Source organism: Perna viridis, chromosome 5, assembly GCF_037379345.1.
Source record: "Perna viridis isolate PV_CMFRI_1.1 ecotype Kerala chromosome 5, ASM3737934v1, whole genome shotgun sequence".
NCBI classification, from domain to species: Eukaryota; Metazoa; Mollusca; class Bivalvia; order Mytilida; family Mytilidae; genus Perna; species Perna viridis.
This window is the reverse complement of record NC_142449.1, coordinates 48,500,686-48,516,199: the sequence shown is the minus strand read 5'-3', so window position 1 is coordinate 48,516,199 and position 15,514 is coordinate 48,500,686. Positions and strand designations below refer to the sequence as shown.

General features: G+C 33.7%; 2 protein-coding genes across 10 annotated transcripts in view; one reads left to right on the top strand and one right to left on the bottom strand.

The window, feature by feature from the left end:
- Window positions 1-1,230, bottom strand: part of LOC148618049 (GATOR2 complex protein WDR59-like) — a 37,582-nt gene extending 36,352 nt beyond the window's left edge. For 5 of the 9 annotated variants that reach the window (XR_015922617.1, XM_088585898.1, XM_088585896.1 and 2 more), the window contains exon 1: window positions 1,124-1,230. Coding sequence is in view for 8 of the 9 variants with exons in the window: in XM_088585898.1 (XP_088442024.1) it covers window positions 1,124-1,174 (51 nt within the window). In the remaining variant the exon portion in view is untranslated. The remainder of the gene's footprint in view (window positions 1-1,123) is intronic. The other 4 variants (XM_088585891.1, XM_088585893.1, XM_088585892.1 and 1 more) reach the window with 1 other exon arrangement.
- Window positions 1,231-2,988: 1,758 nt separating this feature from the next.
- The window catches only part of LOC148618048 (guanine nucleotide-binding protein G(o) subunit alpha), a 36,352-nt gene continuing 23,826 nt past the window's right edge, over window positions 2,989-15,514 (top strand). The window contains exons 1-3 of the mRNA XM_088585890.1: window positions 2,989-3,568; window positions 3,844-3,886; window positions 11,898-12,039. Of these exons, the coding sequence (XP_088442016.1) occupies window positions 3,451-3,568; window positions 3,844-3,886; window positions 11,898-12,039 (303 nt within the window). The 5' untranslated portion in view covers window positions 2,989-3,450. The remainder of the gene's footprint in view (window positions 3,569-3,843; window positions 3,887-11,897; window positions 12,040-15,514) is intronic.

The following is a 15,514-nucleotide window of genomic DNA, read 5'->3' as shown; positions in this document are numbered from 1 at the left end:
CTCGTAGGATTAATCTAGGGCTGTAACTTAGTAATTAGGAAGAAGAAACAATCAAATGCAATTATCTATACTATATTCTCGCCAGCTGATTTTCCTCTTCTCATGTGAAACGAGTTCATTTCTGATTGATTGATTAATTGTTGGGGTTTAACGTCCGAGCAGCAATATTTCAGCTATATTTAGACGACGAGCATGAAATGGATGATAAAATGAACATGAAATGAAAAAAAAAGGATGTACGGTTTTCAGAGGGGCCGGTTTATGGGGGTTCCACTGTATATTCAAACAATGAACATGAAATGGATGATAAAATGAACATGAAATGATGATGAAATAAAAAAAGGGATGTGACACAAGGACAATGGGGTCAACATATTTAGACTGCCACTGGAAATAGGGAGAGGTGGGTAGGGACGGGCAATTTAGCCTCCTGTGGCGGAGCCCTATGGTTCCTACTCCGGGAGAATACCACAGTAGGGTTCTTTAACGTGCGAGGAACATGGCATCTTTCCCAACACGGTGCACCACTATGGTTTGCGGTCAGGTTTTCCGTATTATAGCCTGACAACCCCAGCATGTAACACACCAGGGGTACCCCATTCCACCACCTGGGGCACACAACCCAGTTGCTCTGTGGGCAGAGCACCCTAGCCCCCGGCTAAGGTTCTGAGCACTATTTAGTCGCCTTCTGCGACAAGCTTAGCGCTGCTGCAGGCCTATTCTTTTGACACCCTGACCTGCACGGGTCGATTTCATTCTGAAATACCCTTTAATTCCATAATGAAAATTGTTGTATGATAGCTCCTTTTTGAGATCTAAATATCAGCTATCTGAAAGACCCTTTAATCTAAAAAAGATGTCTTTCAGATTGCTGATATTTAGATCTCAAAAAGGTGCTATCATACAACAATTTTCATTAATGAATAGAAATTTGGTGAGCAGATTGGCAAGAATTGCTTCTGTCTTGAAAACGGCGAGATATACTTCCTGACCAAAAATTAAATTTTTATGAAAATGCAAAATTGGGAGAAAATCTTTGAATGTCACAATAAAATTTTAATGGATTACTTTAAATATAAACACTTAGCAACTAAATTTTTGTACTAGAAATGTTATATTTCACCTGTAAGTCCCCATATTCTACCACGGATTGTTCTCCGCTCCACTGCGACATTTTTTCTTGTTGACCTGGGTCAAATCTGGGAATGGGGAGTGAAACAGGGGTAATAACTGTGTTCGTTCGCCCCTTCATATCGCCCTTCGCTATGTACAGTAATCCACTAAAAAATAATAACATGTATAATATATACTTTTTCGGAAAAGTTAGAAGAATGAAATGGACACTGAGGCAGTTATCTGTAAAATTATCATATAGATAACAATCCAGAATTATTTAGTTAAACCGAAGAAAGACCCTCGTCCCCTTTGAATCAGCTACTATACTAAGGGTTTTTTTTAATGTCATTGACTACCCTGTCGGGTCTCGCACGGACGGGTTTGAATTAGTTGGGTCTATCGGGGGCTTTATATTACCCAGAGAGTGTAATATAAAGTCTCTTGATAGACACATTTCATTGAGGCACCAACTTTTGAGATGGAAACGCAAGCTTGTAATTGGTAGACTGTCAATTGTATTCTATAAACTCTCTGTAAACATGTAGCCGATACAAATATTCTGGAAGGGGCTGACTGGCATAAGAGGGTTTTCTTGTGATTTTCTACATCATTATTGATAAACGAAAAAATCGTTCATGCATAAGGGATGGGGGCTGGCTCCCGCAGATAATAAAACGACGTACAGTTACGCAAGACAAACATAAACTATATAAACTAAAGGTCGATTTATGAAGTGAAAGGTCGTACCGTTTTTCTTAGAAAAAAATTTGTTTTATTTTAATCATATGACAATATCTTGGAATTCTTCTATCCTATAATATGCCTACTTCAATGACATGTAGGCTTTAAGGTATTTTATGCCCTATTAGGAACTGGAAGTTCTTTTATGCCCTATTAGGAACTGGAAGTTCATAAGATATTTTAACTATTTGGAAACTAGCAGTGATGGATCCAGAAGTGTTCCGGGGGATAGTACTTCCTTTTATTGGATTTTTGTTAAATGTGTGCAAAATTTAAGCAACGTGAGCAAATGATACACAAGCTGAAAATGAGCCCCACCCATTTATAAATTTCTGGATCATAACCCCATCCTTTCAACTATATGGTACATAAACCTAGGACTTTGGAACTTACTATTACCAGGGTATGAAAATATGTGCGACACAATGATGTTGACAGGTTTATTATACAATGACAAAATTACCTGAATTTTATCTTTCCCAGAAAATCGTGCGTTTAAACAGCATATATGTACATGTATACATTATATATGCTGTGATATAGATTATTTCTTTAATTTGAAAAGCCGGTAAAATAGACTGAAATTGTCAAAAATTCTAGTATTGGTCACAAATCAATATCACACCTCTTTATAACAAATAATCGATTCACGGGTTGTGTTCATTCATCAATTAGTAGTTTGCTAAAACCACCAGGTGGCGTAGAACTTTCATACATTATTTTGATCGATCGGTGGCATATTCATACCAGTTTTAATGACAAAGCATTTAATTAAATTATTTCATAACAACTGCAAAATCATAATGTGATAGAACATTAGTATTTTTAATAGTTTTCACGTACATTTAAAGCATTTATATTGGTCTAGAGTATCATTTTTCGCTTTGTTTACTTCTGTAGGTAAGTGGCACCGCCCAAACCAGCATCATCAACCCGCTTTACGTCTACCGATAAAACTGCATTAAATAATTAACAGCCTTTCAAAAATGGTCAAATATATATTTTTCCAAATATTCGATTACAATTGTGAATAAAATCAAATAATTGATTTTAAGTAATTTTCAGCGACTGATGCTGATAGATTAATGTATGAAAAGCCCGTGCGCGAACTGACGTCACTTAGTAACCCCCATAACAGAAAAGATATCTGCACAACGAAGCGATCGATCCTTACGTTAGATGGTAGCTTGTTGCCGCATATTTAAACAGGCATTGTCGTGTGGTCTGTTAACATCCATGAAACCGGTACATTGTAGCCATTTTGTTGAAGAATTATTCAGTCGGAGCTATGCTTTAGCTAAACATATATGATTTTTTGTACATGTCTGGTTATTCACCGGTATCATTGTTTGGAGTGTTAAGAATGGTTTTTGGATGTACGTGTTGGTAGTGATTTCCTGTGGATCAATCGCTTTATGTCCAATGAATATATGATAATAACAATTTTGGATTGTACTTAAAAATATATCAATTCGCCGCATTGTTCATATTTAACCCATTCCATCTCTTTTGAGCTTGGACTGTTCTTGTCAAGCTCAGGGGTGGAATTTGTCATTCGTTTGAGGAATTTTTTTATTAAAGACGGTATAAAAAATGGGGTGTACTATGAGCGCAGAGGATAGGGCGGCACTGGAGAGAAGCAAAGCTATTGAGAAAAATTTAAAAGAGGATGGAATACAAGCAGCCAAAGACATCAAATTGTTGCTTTTGGGTAAGTCATTAATCAGTTATTGATCTTGATGAAGCGATAGATTGGGAAATTATCAGATATTGGTGCTATATTGCTTACATTTAGGAATCTGATTTATGCATGTAGTGGACGCCATTTTGAATTGTGTGGAAACTATAATATTAATTATGAAGAACCGATATTATTGATGTATTGTATCTAAATCTGACTGATGTGGATGTTGTACTGTAATATAATCGTGCACTCGTTCAAATAAATATAAATTTGTTAATATTTGATGTTTTGTGTTTTGACAGGGGCTGGTGAATCAGGGAAAAGCACTATCGTTAAACAGATGAAGTAAGTCGTAATGATATATTAACATGAAGGGATAAGGAGGAAACTCTACGGATTTCCTATCAAATCTGGGGCGCTACTAAGGGAAATGTTTAAAAATGTCTTAAGTATTTATAAATAATCCTCTTAATGTTGTTTAGACTAATGACCTCAGATTGTTCTCACGCTAGGGTGACTTAGATACAGACATAGTCTGCTGAAATTTTAACTTTTTTTACACAGGTATATCAGTTCAGAGGGGTAGTAAATACATTTGGCCTCTACACATGAATCATATTTACTATTAGATTTAACTGTTTATGATTTCTAATGTTAAACTCTCAAGTAGAAGTGGTAACACTTCCCGTTGACCAAAGGCGCCATTAACAAGTTGAAAACAGATATGTTGACAAGATAGTTGATTACAGGCTATAGGTTTTACCTCATTATATGTTATTCTTTATTACAAGTGGTATAAATTTTGACCCTAAATTTCTTATGTATTTGACATCAAACAAGTACTGTGAAGGTGTGCACAATGACAATGTTTTTGTTTGAGGGTGTCTTCCTGGAAAATGTGTTTATGACAAAATTTACGTGTATGTATAGAAAAGACACTTAAATATGAAAAATTAGAGTTGCAATCAACTGTATAGTGAAATTCTTAACAAACCACGCGATTTCTAAAACGAACCCCTTACAATCAACTACCCAGACTTACTAGAATCTAAAATGAAACATAAAACCTGTGTAAACCAGACCCCGAATGACCCAGAAATCTTTTTTTTAAAACTAACAACGTTCTAAATATCAATTATACTACTTCGGATATATTTGAAACCTGTATACATTAAATATTGGCATATCACAGTTATCAGATCCAAAAGGTGTAGTATAAGAAATATTTCCCTTGTATAGTCTTTCCACTCAGTCAAAAGCATATATTTTTTTAGAATTAGCATATATTACATACGGTTTGACTTATAGCTACATGTTAATAACAGATATTTAGGGGTTAAGGTAAGTCGTGGTACATGTATATATTAAAATTTGGGACCATTTCTGTGATTTAGTCATCAAACGATTAATACATATGATTGTAGGTAGGCTGTGCATTTACAATCCAAAAAAAATCTCTTAATTTTTCATATGCTCCGAAACTCGAAACTATCCACGTTGAAAAAGCAAAACAGCTTAGCTGTTGAATTTGGCTGACCATCTAGTCAATTAGAAAATGTGTCCATGCTCCAATATGAAGTGTGGAATCCATTATTGGAGCATTTGGTTTAAAGTGCATTTAATGTTTAAAATGAATAAGACTGTCTGCTGGATGAGAAAATACGTGCCTTAAGTATTGTAAGTGATAAACTTCTTAGTTGCTTTTTATTGTTTTGTTGCACTTAAAGAGGGTATCCCCTCTTTCACTGTTTGTCAAAGTTTAAAAATATAGCCTACAAAATGAGCCTATCAAATCCTACCACTTGGAAATTAAGAACAGCTGGATTCCGAGCGTAATACTACAAATAAAAGTGTTTGTATCAGCGTTTAATTGATCCATGTTAAACACAGACTTGTACACATTGTCTATTTTAATTGGTTTTCAATATTAGAACGAAATCATGTGGTTGCATTAAAAAAAAAAAATATTTTTAACTATTGCATAAGCTGTAAGTGCTTCTAGTAAACAGCGCTTTTCTATTGCACACTCATAAACACACAAAATCATACTATGCATGGACAATCCATAAATTTTCCCAGAGTTTAGAACTTTTGCCCAATATCATATACATTTGAAAATATCGTAATTTATGTAAGTTTCAACATTGGTTCGGATAAGACCAGTTGCTGAATTGTATACACATGGATTGAAAATGGGTGAAAGTACAATACAAATGTATTAGTTTTGGATCTTTACGAGTGCAGATTAAACAGGTGTCCGTTACACTCAGGTGTCATATCATACATTATTCCGGAACACTCAGGTGTGTCAAATCAAACATATTCCCGAACACTCAGGTGCCATTTCAAACATGATTCAGGAACACTCAGATGTCAAATAATACATGATTCGGGAACACTCAGGTGTCAAATCATACACGATTCGGGAACACTCGGGTGTCAAATCAAACATGATTCAGGAACACTCAGATGTGTCAAATCAAACATGATTCGGAAAGACACGTGTCAAATCATGTGTGATTCGGGAACAGTCGGTATCAAATCAGACATGATTCGGAACCACTCAGATGTCAAATCATATATGATTCGGGAACATTCAAGTGTCAAATCAGACGATATTCGGATGTACAAAAAATCTGTCTGGCAAAATCAGTTCTGCAATACTGAGGAGTCGGGGAATATAGGTTGTACTGTAGTATGACTGAGAAATCATTTCTTGTGTAGATTCTCCTCTAAACATCAAAAGAGAATTTTTCAAGTGTTGAATCTATATACGACAAGTACTCTGAATAAGTTGTGTTTGAGGATTGTTAGTACACTAGTAGTTTCACTTAGGTTTTTTACTTAATTTTAATAAAGAAGACTACATGCCGAATTTACTTTGCAACAAAATCTTATTTTACAGATCGAAATGTTTTAACACGAGCGTTAGCCGATAAGAAATTTCTTCCTTGTGACAGGAGTAGGATATTGTTCTGTAGTATAAAGGGTATTGTATTGGCTTTCTAAATTTGGAAATAATTATGTATTGGGTCAAACATTCACATAGTATTTAAAAACTTGTCACCAATAGTTTATCAAAAGGGAAGAAGAAAGATTCAACACAAAAAATCTCACATCAATTGTAACATTTATGATATCAGGTATCTTAATATCAGCCGGAAGATTTACTTTATCTCCCTAGACCTTTAAGGAAGCATCAATGTCTCGTGATCTAACTTTAAATTCCCGATGATTCAAAGACAAGGTTACAAAATAAGCAGTATGTTTACAAATATAGACAAGTGCTAAGTTGGATGAATAATACCAAAACCAATTGATAGAGGAAGCAAGCTCCTGTGGATGGGGCATACACAAATTAAATATTTTCACATAAATTGATCAAATAAGTTTTGTGAGAGAATCTGAATCAAGCCTTCACATGATTTTCATGTGAAATATTAACACGAACTATGTTAGCCTGTTTCAGACGCAGATCCAAGGACGGGCGTGTCGGGCGTACGCCCCTTCCCTTGGGAGGAAAAAAATCTTGCATGAAATCTTGATTTTTCACAAATTCCTGGCATTAATTTCTATTAATACCCATCCAAGCTGAAATCATAGATCCGCCCGTATGTGTGGACTTTTTTAGTCATTCCGAAATAACATGACCGTTCTAAATTGTCTGGTGCAAGGTCGAGGTGACGGATGTTATGATACACAAAGAGTAATCAAGGGAACCAAGTTTATAGCGGTAATCAAAGGAATGCAATCCAGAGACAAAGACCAGACATGGAAAGTCTATGGAAAATACAAAGTATATCTTTCCCACTATATTTTTTTTCGATTTTCTTAAATTTTGTCTCCCTATTTCCTAAAACGCGTACTTTTACAACTACAATATCGATTTTTAATAAATGCGCGTGTGACTATTACATAGCACGAGTTGAGTTCATTCCGTACGTATCTGTGACAATTGATCATTGGCAATAACTCGATTCAAATTTCTTGATTTTTGAAATAACATTATCGTCCCACCTAACACGTATGTATAAAATGGCATTGGTGTCAAAGGTTTCTCCTTTGTCACAACGTGGTTGCTTTTAGCCTTAAAATAGATACAATATTTTCCTATATTCAATGTACTATTTTGTAACACATTTTTTAAAGAAACGAAACAAAGGATCGATTATTGTGAAGCTAATATACATCAATATGAACTTGATGCCGGGGAAACAGATGTATAATGTTTAATTATGTACCGTTCGATCGATTATCGGTTTTGACATTACCTATTGGTCTGTGGCTATTTGACAAGTTTTTTTTTTTACTGTGGCATTCGTGGTGTCATCACAATATAGAAGAGTAATTTCGCGAGATTAGGCTCGATGCTTGGTTACATTCATAAATGTATTTTTGAACAATATGTATTTAATCGATAAGTCAATTCCGACTTGCAGAGAATATATAATGGACTTTGGAGTACTGCGCCTCTTCATTAATTTGCGATCTTCGTGGTGAAGTTTTAGATATGGTGATTACTTGATCTCAAGAATTGAATGTCTTTGAAATAAGGAAAATCCTTTTTTTTTTTTTTTTGGTTTTTTATTGTCAGGGACTTTACATTACAATTTCTAATATACACTTCCTGTTTACGCGCTGAAGTTGACCAAACTTTTCAAGAACTTCAAGATCATATTCAAAGAAAAAGCCTTTATTTATTTAACATTTGATTATGATAAAAATAGAGTATCGCTTGTGCAATACCATCGAGTCTTTCATAAACTGTATAAGACCTTGTAAACAAATCATACTCTGAGACTTCTAATGTTCCTGCAATCCAATTTACTAGCCGGGATCCAGAGATTTTGGAAAGTTGGAAAGGGGGATTTCAGGGGAAAAATGCGGAGTCTCAGATTAAGATTTCTCATTTTTGCCCCAAATGATTTTTTAACAGAATGGGAGGATCTACCCCGGGACTTCCAGGGCCCACCACTGTTAATATACCCCTACACAATAGAATGATTTAGACAAATCATATTGTACATTTGATGCTTTAGAGATAGCATCCAAAATTTGTATTAATTTCTACTCCTTAGTCGTCGGAATTCCGTTTGTTTGACACCATTTTATGGTACAAAATTCGGGAATTAGGGACAAAGACGTATGCAAAGTTATTCGCCCAATTAACTGAACGTTCAAATATCTACCATTTAACAATGGAACTCGGATGTCTGGTGCCATTTCAGAACTTCGATGAGATACGGAATAAAATGTATATTGAATAACTGTGCATTTCCTTTAAGTGGCCTGAAATCGATCGGTTGATTTTTCCTAAACAACAGATAACTTCCAAGTCAAATGAGCAAAGGAGCAAAAAGTGAGATCGGAAGCAAGCTTCGTATTGAGTTCCAAAGTAAATCAATTTAGTTTTTGCTTTGATGCTGAATTTCTTGATGATTTTGCACCAAGATGAAGTCGGACTTCTGATTCATGTGAATGTGACGTGATTACATCGTGATTGTTGATGACATAGTCTTCATTAATAGTCATGTTAATGACAAAAACACCAGTTTATGGTCGATAGTTGTTTGCTTTAAATAACAAACAAAAAAAACCTTGGTTCAATGGGTATTTGTTTAATAAGCAGAATATTATAGCTTCTGGAAAACAACTCGATTGTACACATGTTTTGCCGGCGAAAAATAAACACTTATCATATTTAGACATAATGAACAGTTTTATGTATTAGAACAACGTATCTTTCCACAAGCTTCGTCCATGCCTTAGACACTATGCACAAACAAGCAGAGACCTACCAAGAAGACAAAAATTACTCAATTTGCCGTTTAAGATTCAGAAAAGTCCTGCATGCTGTCATTATTAAAAGAGAGAGGACATCAACATATACCACTTAGCATGGCTTAAAGCCTTGCCATTCCCTTCGGTTCCAAATTGAATACTATATGATGATTATGTAATCCTGCACGAGACTAGGTATGTTATGTTCGTGCACGTGATTGTCCTCAGCTGTCTATTCACTCGTTAGTTTCACGACAAATGGTGTATTACTATCAACCTTGTTATTGAACAATTGCCATAGGTACGCCTTTAAGAAAACTAGTATCTGATTTACAACCGAAAAATCTTGATTTTTGACAGATATTTTTTTGGTGGTGAATAGATGTAAAATGGCTAGATATCGCATTTTATCGAGAAATTTTCTAAAATTGGACCCCCTCTTCTCCTGATTGAAATGTTTTGTTAATTTATTGGGGATTGAGAAAAAAATTGCAAATAATACCCAAGAATCCCCATCTACAGTTTCTGGACCAGTGCCTGAATCGCAGTTGGCTCTGTTGTGTAATTCTTCGTTAACCCCACTTCGCATTCTGATGATGGATCTGGAATTATACTCATTGGACAGTTATGGATAATATTTAAAGTTTGCAGAAAAAGTATGCAATAGTATTTAGGAAACTTTTATGAACCATTTTATACAGATTTAAAATATGCTTTGTTCCATTTATTTGGTACATATATCGACCAGGAGGATACATACGGAGGCAATATGGGCAACTTGTTGGATTTTTTTTCTAGAATGGTAGAGAATGCACGGACTGATGCAGATATTTTGAAAAAAGATGTTTCAGACTACTATTTTCTCATTTTTGTCCAATTTTGTACGAAATTGACGGAGTTTCTCAACAAAAGGTGGATCGAGCCCCTTGACCCGCCACTTGAGTAACAATGGCTGCAATATAGAATAGCTAATATAATTATATTTTCTTTGCATTCACATGGGTTCAACAATAAGAACTTCCTCTTTTGTTAAAAAGTGAGTGATAATAGCTAGGGCCCTCTCTTTCTGGATCCAATTAACTTTCGATTATCTCTGAATTGGCACCTATATCTTCCCTGAACTACATCATTTAGTTCCGAATTGAAAGCATATAAGTATCATGAGCACAATCTATATTATACTCAATGCACATTTTGGTGTGCTATTCTTTTCAATTATTTTTTTTTAAGAATTCTATTTCAGTGTTGCATAATTCGTTTAATTTCTTTTTGTATTATATTTCACCCAATCTATTATCTTCTTGATAAAGATATCTATAAACAGCTTTGGCGATAGCTAATTTTACATCTTCTAAACTTAGCAATATAGTCCTATTTTAAGATTTCATAATATTTTCCCTGGTTTCTAATAAAGATGGAACTTAAATAGTGTAATTTCATCAGCGCCTTAAGAGGTCATAAAATCCAAATAAACTAGATTTCCTATTTTGAGGACGCTAATTAACTTCGATAAAAAAAAAACACGGAATAAAACTTTAATAATCCTCTATGATTTCTTGGTTCAAATGACAAACATAGTTGTTTTGATATCTAGTCTTATTCGTTTTCTTATCTTTTCTTTTTAAAAAAATAAAAGTGATTGATACGGAATTAGAACCGTGTACGATTTATAGTTAGTATTGGAATTTCCGGTCCTCGTACGAAGTGCATGGAGTGGATTAAACGAGAGAATAATACCCATTGGAGGACCCAGAAATGACATTTATATGTTCAGGACTGTGCATTACAACATAGGTGTTGTGATTCGGAAATGTGGAGTCAATATTGAATTACGTGTAACAAAGTATCCCATTGTCGAGGCACAAAGATTGTTTCCGATTACTCCCCCGATCTGTGACCATGATTAATTAGTTACATTTTCTTTGTTATCTTTTCAATGAATAGTAAAATAAAAACTGACCAAAGCAGTTTTCATTATATATAGAAAGCTGAAAGAAATTGAGGGTTTTTTGTGCATTAAATCTTAATTTTACCATAGACGTGTTGTTAAATTTTAATTACAGGTTTATGATTTTCTAAAAAAATTTTTCCAAAATATTCTAGCCTTCTTTCCTCTGCCTCAATTCTATTTATACCGCCCTTACTTGAATCCTGGATACACCCTTGTAATTGCCTCTGGCTTTAATTGTTGCAGTGGACTAGTATACTGAATCTTTACCAGAAACCTAGAGGGATTATGATGCATACTATTTCGTCTGGTTGAATTGACAATTTCTGGTAAACTACCAGCCAGTCTCTGCAAACCAATATTTAACCTCTACATTTAATCTGAAGATTTGAATTTGATATAAATGGTTTGAAATTACAATGTTGAATGATTGCTGTTATATTAAGTAGTAATTCAACATTGACCTTTGAAGTCTTCTAAGGTGGGGTTCTAGTATTAATCTATTTATGAATCATCAGACTTGGGTGGTGCATTTTCAGGTGTGCAGCTCCTACATTGAGGTCTTGTTGCTGTGATCCCCTTAAAAAGATATTATGTTTTTAGTGTGAGTTATGCCATTTTTTTCAGAATTATCCATGAGGGTGGTTTCACAAGTGAAGATAACAAACAGTATAAGCCAGTTGTATACAGTAACACAATCCAGTCCCTAGTGGCCATCATTAGGGCTATGGGAACACTTAATATTCCATTTGGAGAAAATGATAGAGAGGTAAGACTTACATGTAGGACAAGGTTGCTAAACTATGGGTCTACTTAAGAATCATGCAGATAGTGAGAATTCCACCTCTTTCATCATCTCATATAAATGTATCTAGTAAATCCCATTAGTAGTTAAAGAACCATAAATAGAAGTAAAGGGGGTTAGGAAAAAAAAACATTGTCTGGTTCTGTGGTGATCTGTGGTAAAAATAAATGATAATAAATACCTTCCAATGGAATTCAGATGACTTGACATGATAACTAATTTCAATACTGTAAGCTGGGAAATTTTCATGTTTTTTTCTCTGTGGTTTTTTTGATCAATCTACTTTCACACAATTTTAAATTCATGATCTTTCCCTAAATTGTACTATAATGTTCTTTGAAAAAAATATTCACAATAGCTGACTTTTGCATTACAGCACTTACTGCAAACAAAAATAACATTGTAGCAAATAAAGTCCTGGTTTATATATCTATTCCAGACATAGATTTCACAAAAAGTCGTAAGTGTGAAATTGATTGTTAAATATGACGTCACAATAATATTTTAGGTTGTGATGTCATTTAATACTTATGATCAGTTTTGCACTTACGACTTTTTGTGAAATCAACGCCAGTCCTAAATACAAAAGTGATCTGTATTTTATCATAATTGTGACGTTATGTAAAGTTTTAATTTGTTGAAAATTTGGGCAACTTTTTGCCTAATACATTAACTACATGATTCTTGGGTGACCCTAAATCATACTTTCTTGTAACTAGACAAATTGCACAAACTTCAAAAGTGTGATTTTCCTTAAAGTCAACCGTTTGTAGCAGATTGACTGTCCAGTTTTCTTATTTGATCAGTGATAGCAGGCAAGGTAAAATCTGTGGCATTTAATGAAACTGGAAGTAGGGCTGTGGAAGGATGGCCATGAGGGTGGTTTCACAAGTGAAGATAACAAACAGTATAAGCCAGTTGTATACAGTAACACAATCCAGTCCCTAGTGGCCATCATTTGGGCTATGGGAACACTATGGCAAGCTAAAGTGGGCAAAAATGAGCATTTACTAATATTAAAAAACGATTTTTTAATATTACAAATTCATTTTCTAATATTACAAATTAGATTTCTTATGTCACAAAACACTTTTTTAATATTAAAAATTCAATTGAATTTCTTATATTAAAAATCTATTTTTGAATATTAGAAAATGGATTTGTCGTATTCAGTTGCGATTTTTTAATATTAGAAAATAATTTTGTATTATTAAAAAATGTGACTGATTTTCTAATATTACAAATTCATTTTCTAATATTACAAAATGTGTGATATTTTATAATATTACTAAATCAGGAATTTATAATATTAGAAAATGAATTTTTAATATTGCAAAATGAATTTTTAGTATTACAAAATGAATTTTTAATATTAAAAAATCTTTTCTAATATTAAAAAAATGATTTTGTAATATTAAAAATTCATTTTCTAATATTACAAAATATTGATTTTTGTCCGCTTTGGCTTGCCATAGAACACTTAATATTCAACTACCTAACTTGTAGTACATAGTGGTATATAAATAGCTAATTAATTGACTTGGCTAAAACCATCAATTTTTTAACAGAATTGGTTTGTCACATGGCGGTTGAAGTGAGGTCTAGGATTCTAACCTCTTCAGCAAAGGTATAATTTTGAGATGTGAATTATGCTCACCTGATGCAGGGCCATATACAGCATTCATGCAAGATTATAATGTTGATGCATACACCTTCGTCTGTCCTGATGTCAAATTCAGCTTTTTTCGGAAAATCCATTGTATAAAACACATCAAGAAAGACCCTTACTTTCATCAGATTTTGGAAGATCCCATAACGAGGGCATTTCTCCTTCTACAAAAAAATGTCTTGTTACACAACTTTGTAGTTAGGTTGAACCAAGAACAACATAAAATTCATCCGAAACTAAAGTTGAAATAACATGTTATAAAGTCGTATGCAAATAAATTGATAAAATTTTTCAAGAACATTTTTAATACAAGTACTATCAGAATATATTTTAGCAGAATTTTAAAAATTCTCATTGTATGATCTCCCTGCTCATCCCCCCTTAATTTTCTTTTTTAACAAAGCATGCAGTTCTCTAGACAATCCAATGAAACTGAAGCATTGTATAAATAATACCAAGTACAAAGACACTGTTTGATGTTAGATAATACAGCACAAATTCCAGAAAAAAGTCAAAATCAAAGAGATAGTCTAGATTTTTGGTGATTTATTTTTAGTGCTTAATGAGAAAACGCTCCTACTCACTCCATCTATAGTTTTAAGTTGAAAAAGAGGCTTAAATATATGGTTAATACTTGACTTTGATGTTTTCCAGTACTTAACTATGCTTGAAGATGTACCCTGTATTATTTGGCTTAGAGAAGGGAGCTATTCTTCCTTTTATCCATTTTTAAGATTCTTAACTACATCATTACTGTTGCAACCGTTCAATTCAAGGATGGGTGTACAGACTTTGGCAATTTTGATTTCAAAAAAAAATTTGCATAAAATCCTGATTTTCACTTTTCAAATCTGAAAAGTTTGCACCTACTACTTTAAAAAAAGATTGTGGGTAACTGGTTATTGACTTAAATTGTCTCTTTTTCAAAGTATAGCAGCAACATCTATTTGTATTGAGCCAACACGCCTCAACTCTGGAATCTATTTTTAGCTATTTGAGAAATCAATACAGTACTGTGTTTATTACAACAAGTAGTTTTATATGTGTGTCTTCTGAGGGATAATCAATAACTGATTCTCTGTAGCTGTGTGCAGGGTGAAGTCTTCCAATATTGATGCACTACAACTTCTAAAACCATCTTTGAATCTGAAATGGCTCTGTTTTGAGAGGCGTTTTATGTTTCAGGAGGGAGGCTCTGAGGATTATTGGGTTTTATCATATACAGTCTGGAATTTCCAATATTGGTTGAATATGTGGTTCGATATACTGCATCGGTTTTTTTATGTCTGGCATGACATGTAGACATTTTATAGGACTTTCAGGGGCGTAGTTTGAGTTCATTACAAGATTACTTTTACAAATTGATCATGGCTTTGTTACAACAATCGCCAATAGTTCATTTACGTGAAAAAAGGGGGAATAATTTGTTGCTTTGACTCAGTCTGAAATGAATGTATGAATATGCAGTCAGTAGTTGTATTGAAGGGGCCCCATAAGTACTGAAGGGTAAGGCTTATATTCTTGGTATTGATACTTTCATTTTTACAGTGAAAGCTGTCTTTACTGATTTATAAATAAACCAAATACCTATCTATACCAAAAACAGTTTTATGTTTATTCACACAATACTTGACAAATATAGTAGCATCCCTTATAGATCAAGATTTTCAGTATTTTAAAATTGCAATCTCTTTCATGTCTTCTTCTTTTAAATTTTGGATCTTTTAAAGATTAATTTTAATCAATTCCATTGTAATCATTACAGATTTG